This window comes from Haemaphysalis longicornis, unplaced genomic scaffold, assembly GCF_048455015.1.
Source record: "Haemaphysalis longicornis isolate Haplotype H1 unplaced genomic scaffold, Haemaphysalis longicornis Haplotype H1 scaffold_4, whole genome shotgun sequence".
NCBI lineage: Eukaryota > Metazoa > Arthropoda > Arachnida > Ixodida > Ixodidae > Haemaphysalis > Haemaphysalis longicornis.
This window is the reverse complement of record NW_027526361.1, coordinates 14,954,378-14,978,057: the sequence shown is the minus strand read 5'-3', so window position 1 is coordinate 14,978,057 and position 23,680 is coordinate 14,954,378. Positions and strand designations below refer to the sequence as shown.

The 23,680-nt window shown below is 47.0% G+C and overlaps 1 protein-coding gene and 1 long non-coding RNA gene across 3 annotated transcripts in view; one reads left to right on the top strand and one right to left on the bottom strand.

The window, feature by feature from the left end:
* The window catches only part of LOC144178287 (uncharacterized), an 84,284-nt gene extending 79,477 nt beyond the window's left edge, over positions 1-4,807 (top strand). The window contains exons 6-7 of one of the 2 annotated variants that reach the window (XM_077706025.1): positions 558-624; positions 3,260-4,807. In XM_077706025.1, the coding sequence (XP_077562151.1) occupies positions 558-624; positions 3,260-3,354 (162 nt within the window). In that variant the 3' untranslated portion in view covers positions 3,355-4,807. The remainder of the gene's footprint in view (positions 1-557; positions 625-3,259) is intronic. The other variant, XM_077706026.1, reaches the window with a different exon arrangement.
* The window catches only part of LOC144178288 (uncharacterized), a 64,040-nt gene that overhangs the window by 6,286 nt on the left and 34,074 nt on the right, over positions 1-23,680 (bottom strand). The window lies entirely within an intron of this gene.

The following is a 23,680-nucleotide window of genomic DNA, read 5'->3' as shown; positions in this document are numbered from 1 at the left end:
GGGAATAGCTATCTGTTTTCGCTGTCACTTTTCACGTGTGCGTAGTCGCTGCCACCAGGTCAAGTAAGCTGGTGAGGACCTCTAATTAATGAAGATAGTAGACCAGAAGGTGCAGCGCTATCGATGACCCCTCATGTGGCAGTAACGTTCACAGAATTTTCACTCTGGCCAGAGCCTACATTTGTACGGAAAAATTAGCCGAAACTTGATCAGCTTTTAGCATTCACTGAAATACAACGTTGTCCATCCTCGGGCTGTCATGTTAGGCGACGATACCCACGAGCTTTTGCTAAAATATGCTTCATGCTTGTCACATGTTTGATAGCACGTAGGCTGAAGTGGGGCCGCCCTGGCAGGATTGCATCCAGTTCGGAAAGAGACTTCATATAGCCTTCCACGTCCCCAGTGTGAGCTCTATTTAATTTAGCATTTTATTTTCTTTACGTGTCACATTTTTACCTAGGTCACACAAGGCTGATAAGAAGCCGTTCTCGCTGCACATCGAGTACCCCAATTCACACGTTTATTCGCCGTCCTATTTTCCACCTTATACTTAGATACAAAGCCTAATTGGTCTTGGAATGTCTGAGGGTGACGTCGGTGAAGTTTTCCAGGAACTAACAGGTAAGCCAGTTAAACACCCGCCTACTTTGTTTCCCCGTTTTCGTCCGGCATAAAGTCTTTCTGGAGCCGTTATATAACGAGAAAAAAAGGGAAAAAATGCTCCAACGCCAGTGAAATACTCCACATCATTTAAAATTGCAGCGTTTTACTTACGAGCCCAAACGTTAAATTTGCTTTCGAAGGTTTGGAAGCTTTCAATCGGAGCCCATGCAAAAAAAAAAAAAATGTGTACTTAGCCGTGCGAACAGGTGAGAAGCGTTTATGGCTAAGAAAAAGTTCAATCATCTTTGGAACTAAGGAATCTCTGGCATTACTTCTCCTTCTACACGAGCGTGGAGGTCCACCCAAAGGACCATGAAAAGCTGCAGCCGTGTGGCTAAAGCGTAAGGCACTCGTCGTTCAGCCCGCTTTCCACGCTGAATGCGGCACGCCAGCGCACACGACAGGTGATTCGATCCCGGAAGCCCGGCTGTGCACGGGGGCTAACCAATCTGCGTCTGGTTAACGGCCGAACTTTCGCATTAATACAGGGAATAAATGTGAAAACAATCCAGCCTTTTCGTCGTCCCAGAATACCTCTCAGACAGCCAATTGCAATTTTTGTAAGAAATGAAGAAGTCTTATAACGTCTAATTAAAGAGATGTGAGACTATTAAACTTTTGTGTGTCTTGTTTGACGCCGTTAGAAGACGCCGCTTGCAACCTCAACAAAAGCCATGCTTTTGCCCTTCACAGCGCAAAATAACAAACGCCTTTGACGTGTGCCCATACATCTAAAAGAACAAAGCAGGCAACGAAAGACGTGTATACGGGGCGTGTAGGGGACACATAGTGCCGCATGTCTGCGAAGGTCCCTTAAACAGTTCACTTCCACCCTGGTATATTTAATCTGAGCGCTGTACTCTGATGTTCGATACAGTTTTGACAGCGCCGCACAGTACAGCCCCGGGTAACATTTTAGAAGTAGAGGAGGTTCAAAAAATGGCGCCTGCAAGCCTCTGTAACGAAGTTAAAAAAGCGAAAGTGACCACGCTCGATACACAGCTGGAGGCGACGTGCCTAAATGGAACATGTGCGAACACACTTGCGCGATAACATGGCATCTTAGAGCTCGAAAGACGTGACAGGCATCAACGCCACTGGCAACCTTGATGCCTGCCGAGCCAGGTGCAAGCTAGAGAAAAAATGCGCCCAGGCATCTTTCGCAAGCCATGTCAAAAGTGACAGGAGCTTGTGCCATGTCATGCAAAACACCGGCTTGTCCGGACAACAGCGCTTGAGAGTGTTTGTTGTTCCTTGAAGTGCTCTCAACTCGGGTTTAAGTTTCGGTATCGCTCCAGTAGACGTGTCGCTACCACATATTGCTGCCGTCCTACACACATACAGGGCGCTTCGTTTCTTTCGAATATTTTCTGTTCTTAAGTAACGGCGTCGGTACGTTATGGGTTGTTCTTTAAAAGCAAAGCTTACAAAAAAAATGAGATAGCTTTATTGCTGTCACGACATGTGCCTTGCAAACTTACTCGCACACAAGATATAATAAATTAACAACAACGTAAAAATGAAAAACGAGGGGAATGTGGAGAACACACCGTAATCACACGTAGGTGTCGACGGGACATCGTTAGTGTCCCCTTTTTTTCTATCACACTGCTTTATTTTTGTGCGTGCGATCAATGACTGCAGCGCGTTGTTGCAGCGCGGATCAGCGCGGACGCGCTCTGGGTCCGTCGCAACGGACTCAATGACCAAAGCGCGTGGGTCGAATAGTTATAGCGTACATAGTGTACAGCACTCGTGCTACCGGATAAAGCTGGAACCATTCTGCTCATCTCTCTCTCGCTCTCTCTGTCTTTCTCTCAGCCATGGTGGGATGCTTGGACACGTCGGTGCTGCGCGGTTCTGAGCCCATTTTTTCTTTCTATAGTCATTCGAAGAGTTCAAAGTTTTTAAAGCAAAGATTTAGTGTTATCAGTGATGGCATCTGTAACGCGAAAAGGCCCTGCAGGAAAGCGAACTGTCTCTGACGATGATGATGAACGATTGCGGGTGAAGTAAAGGTCAAAAACGCTTCCCGTGCCGGCATCAAACCCATGTGTGTCGCGTTTTAAAACCGGCGTCTGTCCGATTGCTCCATAATGACACGGGTTGGATTTGGAAAGGAATGTTGTATCTGAGATGACAAACAAGGAATCCGTCAAGAAAAAGCTTCGCATTTAAGCAGAGTAATCGTTAGACGGAGGCGGGCATGATTTTTATGGTGCGTTTTCTATCTCACCTGTTCGGAGTTTTAATTCATGGATGCAATTCTCTACTATTGCCCTGCTTTGCGTCGGTGATTTAAAACAGTGACTCTGCAACAGTGGAAGAGGAAGCTCCCTGTTTTCTTCGTTATGAGATAATACCTGACGCGAGTACGTCTGCTTGACATTTCGTTTTGATTAGGAGCAACGTTACCCGAAGTCCACTGTCGGAGAGTTAGGCAGCGCACCCTATTTTCCCTCTTCTTGACAATTCTATTTTTTGGGGGGAGGGGAGGATTCTTTTGGAATAGTGCAGGCAGGCTGCTCGAAATAACGGGGTGTATTGTGTTGATTCAGCTCTTAACTACATGCTCGTTCCTTTGCAACGCCAGGGTCAAGAGCCGACGCCGCGGACACAAAGAGGACGGGGCCAAGGCTTCCTTTCGACCGACTTTGGCGCCCGCCGAGGCTCCCGCTTCCATCGTAGCTGTTCCAGGGATGAGTGGGGCGCCGAGGGCAGACGCCACTTCTGCCTCTGTCGCTGGGGCTGACCTGGTCCGGCAGCTGGAACGTGGAAGGTTTCTGCCCGCTCGATAAGTCGACAGCTTCGTCGCCGGCTGGTCACTGCTGACTCCGCCACCATCCTAGCAGCGGCAGGGCTGGACGTCATCTATGGCCAAAACGACCTGCCACCAGATCATGGCCTCCCATGGAGGACAGTTTCTGCCCTGGGCTGTGTGGACTGCTGCACCACGTCTGGTGCTTCCGTAGCAGAGCATGGAGTTCCATGAAAACAACGTATAAGAGATCGATACGTTGAAATGGAGATCTCGCGATCCTTATCACTCCTCGGTATACTGGGCAGCACACCACTGTAAGAATATAAAAGGGTATTTTCTGTACTATATGTGGATTCTCCCAGATGCAGCATGCAATGCTGCCTTTATCGATTTTCTCTTGCTGCCGCCACCAGGGGGCCAGCAGGAGGAATGTGAATGGCTGGTAAGCACGGGTGCCCACGATCTCATATCAACTGTGATCACGAAATATCCTGCCTCCCCACAAACCTTTTTAGGTTGGTACCGGCGTACGAGTTAGTACGTCACAGGACCACCACCATCGCAATCAATATCATAGAGTGAAGGACCACCAGGATATTGTGCCTGTACAAAGATTAACGCTGCAGGACTTCAAATCCATTTTATAGCCTCAAGGACTAAATCTATGACCAGCGGCTGGTTTAATGAAGTGGTCCTGTGAATTAATCTATCCATTTTTAGTCGAGCAGTAAGCGGGAAATGACATTTTCCCTGTGACGCGGTGTCTCGGAAGCTGCCGACGAAGGTGCGATATCGCAGGACGCCACCCCCGGCGGCAGGCTTTAATCTCGCCATACTCGGCCCCGACATGAGGCATGGAGTGTTGCTGCTGCAGCGGCGACCACGTCCAAAGATCGAGCCAGTGTTCGCAACCGGACTCAACATCCTGCACAAGCACACCTGCGAAGAACACCTACGCCTATTGACTGCGAGCCAAGGTGAACTGCATTCCCCGGAAAAAATGTGAAGTGGGAGAAGGGCAGATGTGCGCCAGTGCAGTGCTATTCGGAGCAGTCAGTGCACTCCGGGTGTCGTCGAGCAGCCGAGACGAATGCCGAAGCGAGTGTCAGGGATCCCGGGATCAACAGGTTCCTAAACAATTTATGGGGCATGTAGTGCGTACTCTTCGCCATAGTGTCCCAGTCTGTGTTCCAGGTAGCGATGGCGCAGTGCCAGGCGCTTGTTGTTGAACACTACCGCTTGCGGCACCACCGCAAGCTGCCACACTCGCAGTTATTTAAAGTCGCACTGGCTCCTTGTTTGTGGATTATACCTGATCGGGCTATGTAAACAACAGCAATTGTTAATCTAATTGCTGTGTAAATAACTGTAAATAAAGTCGCTGCACCTCTCTCAATCGCTGGCTCCTCCTCTTGATGCCTTTCTAAGGAGCTGCCTGCCGCATTAGTAGTCACCTCGCTATGCACGGTCACATCAACGGTACGTGGGAACAGCGTCATGACGTTCCGAGAGCGGCCTCCGTGCGAGCCACAGTGCAGCTCGACTTTTGAATGCTGTTCGCTAAGCTTACTTAAATTTATTTACTTACATACTCACTGGCATACTCACTCACTCACTCACTCACTCACTCACTCACTCACTCACTCACTCACTCACTCACTTACTCACTCACTCACTCACTCACTCACTCACTCACTCACTCACTTACTACTTTGCACACTCACTCACTCACCTACTCGCTCACTTAGTTGCTTATTACAGACTCACTGACTCACTCCCTCTCTCTCTCACCCACTCACTTTCTGTCTGTCTGTCTGTCTGTGTCTGTCTGTCTGTCTGTCTCATCAATTACCCTTGAATTGAAAAAAATAAGAGTTTGGAAAATGCTACCACGTGTGGCAGACAAGTTTCCTTCTGAGAAACCCGCTAAGGTTAGTTCTGCCTTCCACGTGTATGTGGAAAAGAAAGTAGCCGCGTAAAGTCGACACGAAGCAAGTAAGCTGAAGTAGTGCAGCTAAGACGAGTCGACCAGTGTTTGGGCAACCTGAACAACTTCTAGCGAAGCATCACGAGATTGAGCCACCAAAGAAAACGCAGACAACAAACCAGCTCATCGTAACGTTTTCTGGCACAGTTACAGAATAAGCTATAAAAATGTATGTGTGCATAAATCTTCATGAGGCAAACGGGTGGCCAGTGACTAAGAAAGGAGGGTGTTGTTTGGGTGGGGTGCAGGGCTGTGTAGGGCGGAAATACTTCGGGCTAACCCTGATTCTTTTGCGAACTCCCGCAGTGGTGACTAACTCCTTAGCGTGACTCGGATTCATGGGCGTCGTACAATATTCAAAGAAAGGTATATGCTCCACATTGCCTAAACAAAAAAGGAGGTATCTCACATACTTTTGTTCGAAGAGGGCGCGCTATGTCCCAACCTCATAAAATCGTGTCGCTAGTGTGAAGCCTATAAACCAGGCCACAGAACAAAGAAACCTCCGTGAGGCTAATAACAAGCGTCGCTAGGCGGCATTTTTTTGTCGGTATGTAAAACCTATAACTTGTGAGAGCACGGTGTTGCCTAACCTTCGCGCAGCCCTGCCAAAAGGCCACCGTGGATCCCATGCACAGTTTTTCGGCCAGAATAGTGTTCCAATGGCGAAGAAGGACGCTAATATAACTTCAGCGGCCCTTTCGGCCAGCTGATCTACAATCTAACCACTCATCGTAGCTACACACTTGAGCACAGCACTGGCTCGCTTTTCCAACAGCCAGACGTCAGGGGGTCTCTCATCAGTAAGCTAGCGCCTCAGCATATTCCTTCAGAACCGCGCGTAAAAACAAGCAAAACAAGAAACGCTGGCGCAATATCACTGAAAATGTGTGCGGCAACGTCGTCCGCGGGAAGCTTCTCTTGCTTTCTCTGCGTTTTTAGTCTGGCTCTGTGCCGTACTCATGCAGGTATGCAGTGCTGCCTGCTGCGGAAGTAACCATCATCCCGGATACCTAGGAGGCTACACTAGAAAGGTTCAACCATGCTGGGAAGACTTTTAGGGACACAAGCAACACTCCCTCACCATAGAAGGACCTAGCCACCCTGGTGTATAAAATAACCGCCACCTCCCATAACCGACCAACTCAACTCTCAGCCGTCAATCCCCAGCAGCTGTAGAGCACCTGTCCACGGCCGCGGTCAGAACAGCTATACAGCCGAGGGTGCAAAGAATCTTTGGGTCCGGACAGGCCGCCATTGGAAGTTCACCCTGGCAACGTGCAGCGCACGCACTCTGTCTAGCGAGGGAAGCTTACCTGCACTACTATAGGAGCTCTCGGACATTAGTGGGGACATTATACGGTTAAGCGAAGTTAGAAGGACAGCAGGAGGTTTCGTGGAACTCACTAGCGGACATATTCTGTGCTGCAGAGGACCCCAAGAGAAGAAACAACACGGAGTGGGATTTTTAGTACACAGAGAAATAACAGGAAACGTGGAGGAGCTTTTCAGCATTAGGGAGACTGTCGTGGCTGTCGTGATCAAGCTAAACAAGAGATAACGGTTAAAGATAGTACAGGCCTCTGCGCCAACAACCAACCACGATGATGAAGCCGTGGACAGTTTCTACTCGGATGTCGAAACAGCATTAATGAAGGCCACAAAACAGTTCACGATTGTGATGGGAAACGTTAACGCAAAGGTAGGTCAGAAGCAAATAGGAGAAAGGTCAGTGGGAAGCCTCGGAATAGACTATCGCAACAGTCGAGGAGATGTACTGCTGGGATTTGCCCAGAGAAATCATCTGAGGTTGATGCACACATTCTTCTACAAGCTAAAAAATAGAAAATGAACATGAAAAGCCCCGACGGTACAACAAACAACGAAATTGACTTCATTTCAGGTGACAACCCAGGTATTGTGAAGTACGTAGAGGTGCTAAGTCTGATTCGGAGCAGCGATCTTAGGATGGTTAGATGCAAGCTAAGGCTGAATTTAAAAAGAGATAGGAGGAATCTCGTGAAAACCTAGACACCCCGCATGGATGAATCAGAGCCAGATCGCGGGAGTTCAAAATAACTCTCCAAAACAAATTCGCGCATCCAGACCAACACAACGATGTCAGTGTAGACAGGCTAAATGAAAACCTAACATCGGCAATCAGTGAATTAGCAGCAGCTGTGGGAGAAGCAACATGTAGAGAACAAACTGAAAAACGAACTAAGAAAACGAAGGAACTAATTGCCAGACGTAAGAACCTGAAAGTGTCAAGTACGGCACATTTGACTAAACTAGCCGAGCTGTCGAAACTGTCTAACACATTTAAAACAAACGACATTGGTGCATATCAGATGGCAGTTATCGAGGAAACGCTGCAAATAGGGGGAAGCTTGAAAGCAACTAAGAGAAAGCTAGCCACCGGCAAAGACAGCATCTACGCGCCCAGAAACGAGCAGTGTAGCATAACGCACGACTTGGACGAGATAATAAACGTAGCAGAACGATTGTACACAAGGTTTTATTGCAGCTACGTTATACCAGGGATACTCCTGAGAGTACAAGCTTAACTTGCGATATGCCACTAGTAACTAAAGAAGAGATAATAATTACGCTCTCAAGGTCATGAAAAGAGAAAATGCTGCAGGTAACGACGACATAACCGTAGATCTTTTGAAGGAGGGAGGAGATATAGTTCTAGAAAAACTCGCTCTACTATTTTAGGAATTCTTGAAGGCGCAAAAAGTGCCCATAGGCTGGAAAAACGCAAACATTATTCTCATTGATAAGAAGGGAGATCCCAAGGACCTCAAGAATTACAGATCTATCAGCGTACTCTCTACTGTGTACAAGCTTTTGACCTAAGTTATAGTTAGCCGCATAGCGGGCAGTCTGTATTGCCAACAACCCAGAGAGCATGCTGGGTTTCGCAAAGGGTACTCAAGTATGGATCACACACATGTTGTCAATTAAGTGATATAAAAATCCGCAGAATACACTGAAACTTTACATGACATTATAGACTATGAGAAAGTGTTTAATTTTGTACTCCCCACCGCCGTGCTAGAAGCACCAAAAGACCAGCGAAAAGAGAATACCTACATAAGACTTCTAGAAGACGTATTTAAAGAGTGCACGGGAACGGTGAGACCTTGAAAAACAGCGCAAAAAACCCGGACGTAGAGAGGTTACGCAGACACGAGCGCTGTGTCTGTGTAACCTCTCTACGTCCGGGTTTTTTGCGCTGTTTTTCAAGGTGTCATGCATACCCAACTAGCAAAAAGTCAAGCTTTATTACGGGAACGATGACAACCCACGACGAGCAAAGCGATAAATTCCCGATCTGGAAGGGAGTATGACAGGGAGATATCATCTCGCCATAACTATTTACAGCATGTCTGGGGGGTGGGTGTTTAGAAAGCTTGACTGAGAAAAGAAATGACTAAAATAAATGGGGAATACTTGAGTCATTTGAGGTTTTCAGGCGACATAGTATTGATAAGTGAGACTGCCGAACACGTGCAAGCAATGCTTGAGGAACTACAATCAGAATGCATGCCCGTGGGGCTAAAAATAAACATGAATAAATAAGCAGTGAGAAATAAGCATGTGAAAGACGTACTCTTCATCTTAGGAAACGAAACGCTAGATGAAGTAAACGATTACAGCTACCTCGGACAAATGGTTAGTGCTGACCCCAATCATGAAACCGAAATCCGGAGAGCACTCGGCAAGCACTCTCGAATAGTGAAGAGTAAGCTACCTCTGTCACTCAGAAGAAAAATCTACAATCAGTGCACACTGCCGGTTATGACGTATGGAGCTGAAACTTGGCGCTTTACTAAACAACTAGCAAGTAACGTTGGGTCGGCTCAACTCGCCATGGAACGAATAAAATTAGGAGTAACACTCAGGGACAGGAAACGGGCTACCTGGATCAGAGAACAAGCTAGAGTAGCAGATATCATAGTTGAAATAAAGAAAAATAAATGTATTTCGGCTGGCCATGTAGTGATCGAGATGACAACCGGAGAACAATTGGGATAACAGAGGGGATATCAAGAGATCGTTTAGAATGAGGGGAAGGCCAGCAATCCATTGGAGGGATGAAATAAAGAAATCGGGGGTAAACTGTGGACCCGAGCAGCGCAGGACAGGAGAAGTTGGAGGAAAATGGGAGAGGCCTTCGTCCTGCAGTGGAAGTGATTATGATGATGATGATAATTATGACTATAATGAAAGCCTATAAGTTAGAGTCACAGAGGGTAAGAACGCCGTACGAGCAAGAAAAAGCGTTTATAGTCGACTGCCGGGTTGGTTGGTGTGTGATGCTGTATAGGCGGGAGTGTTCGAATCGTTTAGCCTGCTACCACGCTTCACTGTTCTGCCGGGGAAGGTGGGGAAAGAGGGGAGGGAAGTGGGAGGATGGATATGAGGACGGGAAGGAGATGAGGGGAAGGGAGGAGGGAAAAGAGAGAAGCTCCGTCACATTGTAGGGGTTGCAGAAACGCTGTCGTCTTACGACGTCCCTTGCAGCAAAGAATTGATTGCTCAAGACTCCATACGAACAGGAAAACATTTCTAGGTACAGTTCAGCGCTGCTGTTTTTTCGAAACGTAGCCTTCGAAACGTGTGCCCTTGTAAGGCACAGCGGCGCTCTACGAATTCTGCGGCGACTGCGGTGGACAGAAATTCGTCAGATAATGTGAGCGAAATCACACAGCAACGAACGTGTAATTTTCACCGACGTCGTATTTCACGGTGTTGCCTCTGTTCTTTCGCAACACGTACTACTGCATGTCGAAAACAAGAACGTGAAGGTTTTGAGTGTTGTGATTTTCAGGGCTGGTAAGCTTTTCTTTTACATTTGTCGCTCTAAGGCGTTGAAAAATGGCCTCGACCCGCAATGCATATAGTAGCTCTCGAAACACCAATCTTTTTAACCGTTTGATTTCGTAGCGCTCTTGCTTTTTGCATTTGCTTTACTTTCCTCCCAGTAGCATTCTCCTGCTTGACAACGAGTTTTTCGGCGAAGCAATAAGCCAAATATTTTTCTTTCCTTCAAGGGTTCTCCATTCTTGGCATCTCACTACAATGCCTACAATTTACTCCCAGTGACACTGCCAAAGGTACCTGTGTGCGTGTGTATGTGCGTGCATGGGAGACGGAGGGAGAACCTTTACTTTTATTACTTTTTATACCTTCCTGCCCTTCAGCATATCATTTTTTGCAAATGTCTCCCATGAATCTCCCAGGGCAAGTGCACCTCGAGAAAGCCATATTTGAGCTAGCATTTTTTAGGCCGTCGGACGTTTTTGAAACCCATCTCATAATGCTTGTACCTAAGTTTATCGGTTAACAGACCGGCAGCACATTTATTAGTATCCGCAGTAAGTTTCTTGGTACAGGAATATGGACGTTTCCCAAAAACGCATGGTTCTTTTTTTTCACACAACAGGATGACCAGTGCAGGTAGATCAGTCGGCTAATTTGGACTGGCCAGTTGAAAGTCTCTGAACCGCGACATAAATAATAGCGTCACAATATAGCTAAGAAGACCAGGTCACGTCGAATAAAAATACCGTTTTTGTTTCCTGAAACTTCGCCTCAAAACACCAAATGCTATGAGTCTGACCATAACTAAACATTTCTATTTTTCAATCACCTTAAGTCCGCCCCACCGGTAACTGCAATGGAGTCAGACCTTTCGCACCTATAGTTAGTATACCATAATCCACCCACGAAACGAGCCTATAGTGAAACTAAGAAATAGAAAGCACTCATTTATGCTATCGAACCTCTTTGTTGAGCCATCGGAATGATCTGCATCAACGTTTCTGACGTGCGTCCGGTTATGTTAGTTGCTGCCAGGCTCTCACTGCATCTCCATTCAAGACTGAACCGCATAGGGTGAAGCATCTTAATTCCCACTGAACTTGCGATTTACGTTCAATATTCGTAGGAGCACACATTACAGTTATTCCAGATGCTGTCACTGGCGCTTAATTCTATTTTTAACATTTACGCCGCCTTTTTAAATGTTTTTCGCGTTAATTCCATGATAGGATGAAGTATTAGGTTCCTTACAGACCTCGCCACGTTGTTACAGATACGGGCTTTGCAAATACATAAAAAAATTAACAGCCATTCCCCTATGCGAAACTGGATGACCAGCCAACCTGTATAAAATACACATCACTCACGTGGTTCGAGAATGTAGTACACATATTTATTTTTGTCATCCTTTGGTGATGGTAGTGACTATGAATTGGTGATTACTTAAAGCGGTTCAGACATCAGATTTGTTGCTTGTGCGCTCTTTGTTGCAAACGTTTCATATTGCTGGAGAAAGCATGATACACGCACCCACATTCAGATATTCAGAGTAAATAATTTATTATCGCACGATTCATGTGAACAGGTTTCGGTTTCGGTTCCTGTGCGCCGATTTGGGCAGTGACGTCACAGTGTTGCAAGTACACTCGGCCACGTGGGTCTACCATGCCGCGTTGCGGTACGCTGTGACCTTACTGCGGCGTCTGTTTTCTCACAAACATGAAGCGGTATTCACAGGAGGGATAATTTCAGTGGAGAAATACGAGACAGGTCAGGACGTAACCGCTGGCGGACTTCCGTTCGGCCAGGTACTTCGCTCACACGGAGGAGCTTTGGGAGGAGGAGGAGCTCGGACGGAGAGCTTTCTATTTCTTAGTTTCAATATGGGCTCTTTTTGTGGGTGGAGTATAGTATACCAACTATAGGTACGAAAGGTTCCGCTTCATTTCAGTTACCGGTGGGACGGATATCACTGTTTGCAGTCACCAAGCTTTACCGAAGAGCACAGCTCCCGCAGCACTGTCGATTCAGCGTCGGCGGCAGTTTACCACTAAATCCCCTACGTAAAGATCTCGTCACCCTCCCAAAAAGCGGTCGTGGACGTGATGCAGGCAGGCGCTGGGAGTGCTTATTGCTGCCGCCGCTAGATTAAAGACGCGCGAGGCAGTAGATGGAGAGGCGCGTGCTGGGAGCAGCCGGCCGGCCTGCCTAGAGGTCCGCCTACACATGTTAGGCTTAAGTTCTAGACATGCACGTAACGCGTTACAAGGAATGAGTTACTTCTACCTAGTTACTATTTTAGTTAACGAGTGACGTATTTGGTTACTTTTTTTTCTATAGAAGTAATGGGCAACGCGTTTAGTTCCTTTTAAAGACAAGTAACAGGTAGCGGTATCTCGTTACTTCTGACGAGTTACGTGTACAACGCCACTTAAACGGCCTTGTTTTTATTATAACCTGTGCATGTCTCTAGAGGCACATTTAGCCGACATTTGCCTCGAAAGCAGCAGCGCTGTTTTCTACATTGTGCTGGGTCGGGACGACATTTCTATTTTCCGCGCCTCTTGTCACCGTTCGCTTAAATGGGATTCAGCAAATGTAAGCTTTTGCGGCATATTATGTCATGTTTACGTTTTTCGAAATAGCATGCAACTAAATGGCGGTCATTGAGAACGTGAACAGAAAACTTACTGATGAATTTTGATTTTTTGTTATATTTTACAGGTTTCCCCATCTCATAAGCGATCGGCAGCTGAATTTGGCAGCGAATAGCATCCCGCGGTTTAAGCTGTACTGGATCGCAGAGATCTCACGACGCTCCGAGACTAGAAGCATGGTGAAAGACGAACTGTCACAGTTTTAAGGAAGCAAGGACAGAACGACGCCACAGAGAAACCTGACGTGGCGGACGAATTTTTTAGATTTCCAATGTCAACGTGCATCGATAACCCGAAGGAACTCCTCCTGGTGCCGGATGGGTACCCATTGACCTCAATGAAGGCGCAGTTCGCGTTTATTCACCAGCTCTTCCTGAAGCACAACCCGGCCGTTCCTTCGGGGACCTCGGTAGAACGAGTCTTCGGCGTAGCCGCACATGCATTTTCGATGACGCGGGAAAGAACCGACAAGGACTTCGAGAGGCCGCTATTGCTTAAGTGCAATGACTATTAAAAAGAAAACCATCAACCACAAAGCAAAACAGTTGTGCGTTTGGTCGTCAAAGTAATGTGAAAAGTAATTCGTTACTTTTCAGGTAACTCACGCGTTCCTTTTGAGAATCGGTATCGAGTAACGCATTTAGTTACTTATCAAGCGAGTAAAGAGAAACGGTATTTAGTTACTTTTTTGGGTACCGGGTACATGTCTGGGCTTAATACTGCGGCAGATATTCGATTGCCGCTCTCGTAAGCGGTGCAGATGACGATTTGTAATGCAATTCGCCATCACATCATTGCTTCCTTTCTCGTATGTGCAGCTTTGTTTGGGCCTTGAGTCCCATTTAGTGCAGCAGTAACGAGCTATCGCTCGACCTACCAGCGCCGGCGTGCGCCATTTAGCGACCGGCATTTAGCTGTCGTGTGCGCGACGCGTTTTCGCGTCCAGTGTAATAAAAAGCAATAGAAGAAGAGTGTCTGGAACCGTTCCAGAATTTTGAGTCGGGGCCAGCATCCTCTCTGTGCTTCGTCTCGGGGAGCTTGTGAAAGCTTACATGGTCCCTGAATTTGCTTGGAAAGTAGTCCATAACACAACAGTAGCCAGGCATGGTGCTTCGTAGCTCCGCAGACCGGGTTCGCGCATCGTTCGCACCCGCTTGCTGATCCGACAAAACAGGTGTGGTAACTGGAGTTCCCGTTGACGTTATTCGAGTCGCTAACGTGGTATGACGTCACTGAAACTTCGTTATGCTGGAATTACATGACGTCATTGTAAGTGGCTCTATCGATGGGTCCCGATATTCAGAACGAGCATTTAAGCACTTTTTAGAAGCGAATTAGAATATATATTAAACGTTTTCTCTGCCCTGCAATCCGTGTTGAGTGTCCTTGCTAGAGAGGAAGCCTACAGCAGGCTTTTTACAGACTTAAAATTTGGTGTATCAAACCATGTATGAAACTTGACTAGACAGAGTTTGTTCCAAGCCGACAAACATGCTTCTGTCTGTTTCCCTCCCGTACAAGCTCATGTACTGATAGCATAAGAAAATTCCACAACCTTTATGATTTCACTGGGAGCTACCTCAGTAAGAAAAGTAAATAAAGTTCTTGGAATAATGATTGGGTCGCCTTAGCGGTGAGTTGTAATATAATTGCTTTAGGGAAAGATTCGCTAGAATGAAAGTTACAGCCGTTTTCTACTTGGCATTTGCGATAAAGTTGGCTTGGCCGCAAGGCTTTTTTGCCCGCTTACAGTTGTTGGCGAGCACAAAAAATAAACGAAGCCCTAGCCACAAACAGCTTCACTGTCAATAACAACTCGCAACGAAACCACAGCTATTGCCAACATAGACATGCATAGCAGAAGAGCCCCGTTTTTGCCGCATTACACAACGGCCGTCCCAACCCGCAACGTCTCTGCAATGACATAGGCGGCAATGCAGCATCAACGGGCCACGCACACGGAACCACAGCTCCCACTATTAACGTTGATTCCTATTTACTTTGTCGAATCTGCAGATTTCCCGACTGTCTGTGGCAGTTCGGGAGACTGCTGCTGAGATTACTGCACTGGCAGATTGCGGCGCACATTCGCAGCCCATTCGCTCCCACGTGCATCGATGCGGGAGCGAAGCGTCCAGCGAAGTGGTTCCGGCAGCACGGAGGAAAATGGGTAGACGCACACTCAGAGAGGCTGGCTAAGTACATACGCCTGTTTCTGTCCGCTATGCTTTACCCCGGCAACAGATGGAGAGTGAGAAACCTGCGGAAAGTGCCGACCACCTCCCCGGCGCTATTCTGCGCCCACACCAGGCCTTAACGAGCCTGCTCCGTCTATGAAACACCGCTTCTTTTCGACTGCGAATGATTTTTTTTGTTTCCCTGTTAGCATGCCTCATTTTCGTTTTACAAGGAAAAGCCGTTTTATAGACTCGCTTAGCTGAGTTCTATTCGAGCGCTAATTCTAATCTAGGTGATAAGGGTGATTACCGGCATGCCAAATCCCTTATTTCTTTCGCGTGCCATTTCTCTCTCTGCTTAGTTGTTATTGTTTTTAGCCGTACCACAGTTTGAGCTATCAACTTGTGTTACATACCATCGTAAGAATCGTTAGGCAGATGTTTTTTTTAGCAGTTCGCAGCACCACAACCTCGATGTCCTAGAAAAGAAACGCATTGTCTATACTATAGTAACTCTGTTCGCGTTATAACATTCTTGTGTTCCTTGAATTTCCAAATCTGCAAACGGGCGTCTTAAAACCTCGTTCTTCGCCACATCGCACGTTACAGTCATTTCATTACACCCCCACACGTTCCTCGTGTTCTTCTAGTAACGGCTGTCCAGCAAGAGACTTAGGTACACCACTCTGCTTCTTTGTTTTTATCGTTAATTCCCGGGTAGTTTTTGCCTCTTGGTAGGCCCACCGTAATTTTTGCACATACATTCGCACACAGAGACGGACACGCACGCGAGTACTCACGCTAGCGCACTCGCATCCCAGCGTAGTTCTTTTTCTTGTCAAAGCAGGAGCACAGACGGGCAAGAAGCAACTAGTGAACTCTCGTAACAATCGGCATCGACGAGGGGCAGTTAGCAGCACTGATAGATGCTCAGAGGTTGCGAAATGGATGAACACCGAGTATTGAGGCGTAGTTAAAACGCCCCTACAACCTGGGCGTTTTAACTACGTCCCTCTCATTCATAAGCGAACCAAAACTGCGTTTATGAAACACTCCGAACCTCGCCTTGTTTCCTGGTGGAGCTTACAGCCATCCGGGACAGACTGCAGGCGCTAGTACCGGTCTTTCTTCAAGCTCCTGGGAGGTTTACTATACAAATTTACACGGATTCAACGGCGGCAATACAGGATTTGCGCCGCGTAGCCTCCAAATCATCTGTGTCAAAAGACATTCATAAACTACTGGACACCTACCCCTGCCCTCTCCGACTGTCGTGGATCCGCGTAATACTATCACCGCTCATTATGCGGCGTATAGTTCCTGTCAACTGACGTCGGTTTCACAACCACTGCCCTTACTGACAACTGACCCACATGAACAATTTGTGCAACTAAAAGGAGATCTGCATTTCGCCGCACGTGCTATCATCCCACCGTGTGGAGCAGATCATCCCAGTGGGCCAGCTCACTGGGAGGAGGTCCTGCTGCGTAGACTTCGAGTTGGGTGGCCCTCTCTCTTGCGGTAACCGGGGCATGGCCACCGCGATACCATGCCCCGTTTACCAACTGCCTCTTCTGTACGGCTCCTGCGAAAACGCCGACACCAATCACCTGTTATGGACGTGTCCTTCCCTGAGTGCAGCGAGATCCCCACACCTTCGCGGCACAGGCCTGCATTGTGGGATACCCCCTGATCACCAGCGATGGCTGTGGGGGCCCCACCAATGATGTCTTCTGGACTTCCTCCGGGAAACGGGTGCCAACTTGTACCTTTAGGACTTTATGCCAAAGGCATACTATCGCAGCTAAAAAAAGTATTCAGGCTTCGTCCTGGGTCTACTTCACGGGTCGCATTGCCGGAAGCTGAACGTTGAACGAAAGCTCGTTTGAGGAGGCATTTAAAGCAGAAAATCCAAGAATTTAGCCTTTTTCTGGGCAACTTGATATGTCATCGAATACCAATTCCTTTTTTTTTCTCAGCACTACCGTACATTTATAAACACACGCTTCGTAAACAGAACATATGCGAAATACACATCAACAAGAACAGTCATCCTAAAGTGGAGTGGAATAAACTTTATTATGAGCTTGCAAAACTCGCGTGCGCGTGCGCGTACGCTAGCCGAACGGGCCTATAGGTCACCGTCGGGGGGACATCTTAACTTGGTTTCTTCTCCCCCACGTGCGGGTGGTCAGAAGCCTGCCTCGTTGTCGCCTCTTGGGCTTGCTGGACGGCCAAAAGTTGTTCTCCTTGGTCGTTGGATGTCAGCGCCGCTGCTAGTCGCGGCGGAAGGGTTCCTGACTTTGCTTTTTCAGGGTGTTCGTAGCAATTCCACAGCATGTGCGTTAGAGTAGCCGTCTTCCTTTACAGACCCTGCACCTCCTATCCGGGTAGGCATCGCGGTACAGTTTGTGTAGAAGTAGCGGCGTTATAGGAGGGTTCCGATCTGCAGTTGTCTGAAGATTACGGCCTGGGCTCTGTCCAGCTTGTCGATGGGTGGAGAGCCTTGCGATGGGAGAGCCTTGCGAGCCAGGCGATACGCTTTGGTGATCTCGTGGTAGTTGACGAGTCTGTCCTTAGTGCTGAGCCAGCGCGGAGAGATAGAGCGCGCGCTGCGACGTGGGCCGACTCGTTTCTGTTTTCGTTTGTCTCTGAGACCTTACCTTCGTGTGCTGGGAACTAAGTGATGTGTTTCTGGTTATGAAGGTTGGCTCGCTCCAGGATGCGGACCGCTGTGGGTGAGATCTCCCTTTTGGCGTAATTTCGTACTGCTTGGCGTGAGTCGCTGAGGACTGTGGCGCAGCCTTGGTCGGCCAGCGCCAGGGCTATGGCCATCTCCTCGGCCTCCTCGGACTTGACGCAAGTTATGCTTGTAGTGGACCTTGTAGTGCCTGCAGCGTCAACTACCGCCAAGGCGTAGCGGCTGCTTAAAGTCAATGTTTTTTTTTTTTTTTAACCCGACTCACATCCGCCGCACATTGCGAATAATCGTGCCCCAGAGCTTTACCAAAACTGCGCAGCTTCGCTTCTTCCAAAATGACGCAGCTTCGCTGCACGAACAGGTTCCAAGCGAGTCTTGGATTAAGCGGGTCCTTCAGTAGCCGAGTCCGCCGGAGACGTGGTCATTTGCATACAAGATTGGCCCACAGAAACATGACTTCGACTAAACGTGTGAAGCGTTGCATTTACTAATACCGCAGCACCTTCACAGATCGATAGCACGTGCTCTCTAGTTGGCCTCGGATCCAAAACACACACTCTGTCGTACACTTTCACTGCAACACTTAACAAATGTGCTCTTCACAGCATATCAATCTGGTTTGTGCCCTACAGTACCCCCCGCAGCATCTTTCAACAATTCGACATGATCGCCCCAATTTGTCTTAGCTGGTTTAAAGAAAACTTTTTGTTGTTCTTGGGTTCTGTATTTTTGTTATTGTTGTTGTTGTTGAGGTGGTTGTTGTTGGTTGGCCTTTCCAACTTTTTTTTTTTGCTGCCACGCCCTGCTGCTTGTACCGTTGGGGTCGGGAGCACCATCAAGGGGCGAGTACTCGAACTTCTTCTTCTGCCTCCTCAGTCATTCTACATGACTGGAAACAAAGTTGAACTTTAACTTTAACTATATTGCCGCGAAGCACGTATGGGTTTCTTTATTTATTATTTGTTTTCACTGGCCGGCCACGCCCGGCTCTGTTATCTGTGTCCCAAGCGAAGCGCGTCTTTCATTCTTTATTTTTTATGCCGCAAGGGCTATCTCATTCAGATAAGCAGACTGCTTCATCTTAGCGTCACTAGCCCAGAATAAACTTCCTAGCCCACTAGCCCAAAATAATAAACATACACCGTTCTGATGGGTCACAAGCCCTGTAAGAATAATGCTCTTTTTGGTTAGCCGTCGAGCAAACCCTTAATTTTTATTCGCGTAGACCAAAGCAAGGTACTGATGTCCGGATAAAATAAAGCTTTTCTGCTAACTTGAACGCGGAAAAAAGAAGAAAAACTAGGGAGAGAGAGAGAGAGAGAGAGAGAGAGAGAGAGAGAGAGAGAGAGAGAGAGAGAGAGAGAGAGAGAGAGAGAGAGAGAGAGAGAGAGAGAGAGAGAGAGAGAGAGAACGTTGCAAAAACAAGATTATAACAGCGTGCAGCTGCGCCAGAGAGCTGCGAAATGACTACGTGGCTCCTTTAGAACACCATTTCCTACATCGACAAACGAGACTATGAAATCTCCTAGATAGAAGAGAATGACTTCATGACAGCTGCATCTTACCGATACTCACCTATGGGGCAGAAACTTGGAGGCTCACTAAGAGGGTTCAACTTAAATTGAGGTCGACACAGCGGCAATGAAACGGGAGATGATAGGCGTAACATTGAGGGACAAGAAGAGAGCGGAGTGTGTCAGAGAACAAACGCGTGTTAAGGACATATTAGTAGAAATTTAGAAGAAGAAATGGGTGTGGGCAGGGCATGTAATGCGAAGGTAAGATAACCGTTGGTCATTAAGGGCAGCAGAGTGGATCCCTAGAAAAGGCAAGCGTGGCAAGGGGCGGCAGAAAGTTAGATGGGCAGATGAGATCAAGAGTTTACGGGGATAAATTGGTCGCAGTTAGCACAGTGCCGGGATAATTGGAGACGTTTGGGAGAGGACTTTGCTTGCAGTGGGCGTAGACAGGCTGATGATGATGATGATGATGTCATCATAAAAACAGTTGACAGGATGGCAAATTTTATAGCAATGATGTCTACATTAACTAGGTTCGTAATAAACTTTCTTTTTCCTCCCACGGATACTTCATCTCGTCAAGATATTTTTAAGGTTCAGGTAACAGCCATTGTGTCAACACTTAAGAATGAACAAGCCGCCCGACGGCTATTGTTTCGTCAGAAGTAATTTTCAGAAATGTGCTCCGTCCATGAATTTTAATCACGTGAAAGCCCAATGAAAAACGAATATTAAAAAGTAGTAACCGGAGCAAAAGAATTTTCAAGGAGACCCTCAGATTCCGTATCTAATTTCGCCGTACATTACGCATAATGAGGACCCCATTTTTGGCATGGTAATTCGATTCGACCGGGCGTCGTGTTTAGCTTGCATTCGCACTTTTGCTGGGGAAAGCGGGAAATGGAGGAAAGCCGGGCAAAATGGAACAGCTCTTTTTTTTTTTTTTGTGAGCTACGGTCCCTGCACCACACAGCAGGCCCTCTGACTACACATTTTCTGCTTTCGGAAGTGCTGATAAGCCTCAGCGCAGTCCGTGGCCTCGTAGGTGATAGTGTTTGGCAAAAAATAAAATCTTGCGAGACACGCGTTCAGAGTATAGGCTCCAGTTTCAGGCTCTCTAAAAGGGACTTGTTTTTCACAGAAAAGTCTCCTGAAAGATTCTCAAATGTCAAAACACGCCATCGTTGCAGCGGTTGCACTTCATAGCTGTCATCGCTGGGACATTTGGCATAAATTTTAATAAAAGAAATGCTGTCATCGCGAAAATGGTCGTTTTGTTTCATAAACGCATATGATGCCGTTAAGAATCAAAATTTAAAAAAAAATACAAGCGTCATAACGCAACCTTGGGGTAACCTACAGAAAAGAGGTTTAACTTGGAGACTTTAAGCTGTTCTTGAACAATGGGTCATTAAATAAACCATAGACTTTTAGCCTGTACGGCAAAATAGTATAATAAACCAATTCGAAGGCTCTAGAAATATCAGCAGACGCGCCGATTACGGTTCGTTCGGAAGATTGCATTCCAATTTCTCTAGTAATGCCGATTCCTCTCACTCATTTTTGGTAAAACCAAAGTGATTTTGACTAAATAACTTAAGTTTTGCGACAAATTTATGGCTCAGAACCTGCAAGCTTCTAACAATAAAATAGTGAAAAAAAAGCTGCGAGGAACCGAAAGAGCAGGACTGAGGAAGCTCGGCGTATAGGAGGCGATCCGCTTGACCAGTGGCGCCGTAGCCACGAACGATGGGCGTGAGGAGCGCATCGCCAACAACTTTCCGCTCGCTACCGCTGCACTTGTGCCGCGTTGGAAGTTTTCTGGGCAGCGAGGAGTATTCCGTCCCCGAATTCTGATCTCCGAGGTGTGATTCATATTCGAACGGGGAGCCTTGCAAAGCACGGAGCCGCGATTCACGTAACAACCCTTGCCTTTTCGTTCTCCTTCTCGTTCACACCACCCTCACCTTCTTTGCATTTTCACGAGGCATCTATTTTTCTCTCTTTATGCTTGTCGTAACGGACTGGCCGACGTACTGTCCTTGGTGAATTGGCCGACGTTTTCACCGTTCTGGTAGCTGTGGCGTCAATGTCTGTGCAGTCGAAGTCAGGAGGAACGCGCAAAAGATGCTCAAGTCGGAACCGACGCCCACCAGCCATAGCAGCAATCGCAGAGCAGCAGTATCGCCGGATCGTCTACAAAGAGAGGGCAACTGCCATTTAGTGTAACTTTGGTTCACTTCCGCAATGCGCAGAAACTCATTTCTCTGCTTCCAACATCGGCGACACGCGCTGATAAATTTTTTCAACACGTGTGCTACTGGCGGAACCCGAGTACCATGGACACGTCATAACATAAGATTGAGTAATTATGTAATAAGAGTGAAGTTCGTCAAAGAAACAGTTTAGTGTTCACAGCCGCTGAACAAAACGCATCGCTCTCTTATTTTTTTCTTTTCCTGCAGATGGCCTCAAATCGATAAAAGGTTTTAAATGATAAAGCCACGAAAACGAAACGAAGTACACATCGTTCGCGACGTAGTCACTCTAAACAAGTCAAATGGAAGAAATGACGATCGAGAAAAAGGTATCAAAGGAAAAATGTGAGCACAGTCGCTGCCGAAATCCGGAGAAGTCTCGCATCCTTCCAGTCTGCTTCCCCGCTGCGCGTGCAGATTTTCGCAACGAGATTTGACCTCCAATATAAATATGAATCGCGTAGAACCGCCAGGCAGAGTCTAGAGATGTTCCGATGTGCAATTGCGAGGGAAACGGGACACAGACGAGCAAACGAATAGGACAAAGAAACAGCAGGGAAAACATTTTTGCCAAAGGCCGCAGCGCAGATACGGAAGTATTTGTGCATCGATCTACCGACAAACATTGGTATGCTCGCGTTCATACATCATTTGATGCAGGGTCGGTCTTCGAGATGACAAATTGTTCCACGTCCACCCAGGCGCACGCCTGGTATACCTTAGAGAAAGCTGATGTCACCTCTTCTCGAAAGTACCAAAAACAAAGAGGTCTTTTAAACTTCCCTGGTGAAAAATTAGACGTGACTACAAAGGTTGGACGGGCAGTGTTGGCGAAGGAAGCTGTCGCTATATGCTATCCCAACCAAATAAGACCACTAGCGAGCCCATTTTGCCCACTCCCGCACGTGTGCGTATAGAAGCCCAATGAATGCGTTCACTTCGTATTTATGTGTCCGCATGAGTCTGTCACGGCACTAGCCCACATTGCGCGCATTACGTGATGTGACGTCGCCATGACTTGATGAACAGTGGTATTGCACATCATCTACTTACATTCAAAGATGTGCTTCATCTATGTGTATAGCATAGGGTTGGTGCACCATTGTCCCTAATAAACTATGACCTACACCGCTCATTAGTATCCACCGCTTTGTACAACTTTTGTCTGGTAACCGATGTTAAAGACCAAGTACGCATTAGGAGCGCAACGTCCTAATGAATAAAGCCTTATTGTAATGTATATGCCCACAGTCATTGTTTTGACAAAATAATCGTCTGTATACTAATGAGCGGTGTAGGTCATAGTGAGTGCGATAGTACTGTTCTTAGCTATGCGGGCTTTCTTGTTCTATTTTTTGTTTCTACTGTTTGCGAGTTGTACATGCATCATGCAAGTGTTGTACAGGTGTTTGTAGCAGGTAAGCTCTTGTTTTTCTCTGATATGTATGACTTTGCTTGAATTATATGTGATTTCTGTTTTGAATGCCTATTTTTTTTTCTCTCCATGTGTGAGAACTTGAACAGTTTAGTTTGTAATAAAAGCATCCCGCGATCGATGTTTTTTTGGCCCCATAGGTCTCTTATGTAGATGTTTTTTGAATACGATTATTCACGTGTAAAAAAAACTAGTTAGCTACTGACCTTGTAATCCAGGGTGGCAGCCTTGTCAAGCTTCGAATGCAGCCTTTTCTCTCGCCTCCTGAAATTTCTTGTTGCAAACATGAAATAAAGTGACTATGTCTATGTCTATTACAAGGATCAGTAAAAGTTTGGTTTTACAAATTGGTGGGGCGGGCAGCTCTCTAAATATTTGTGCTCATTGCAGGTACAAGGTCGTCTGCATCAAGTTACTTCTCTTTTGAAAGCAGTTTATTGGGCAAACCAACTACAGCATCTTTGTTCGTGTATCGCTACGTCTGTCAGCGAGAGCAGGCACCTTAGGTTGAGCAGAAAGGCAGGAAATTACGGGTAGCAAGACGCGTCACTACAAACGCATTTGGACACATTCTCTCTTTCTCTCTCTCCCGTGTCATTATCTGTAGAGCCATCGCTACTGAAAAAACGTCGCAAACAAAACCATTTGAATCGCCCGTCGCACAAGACACCCGCATCTTTGTAAC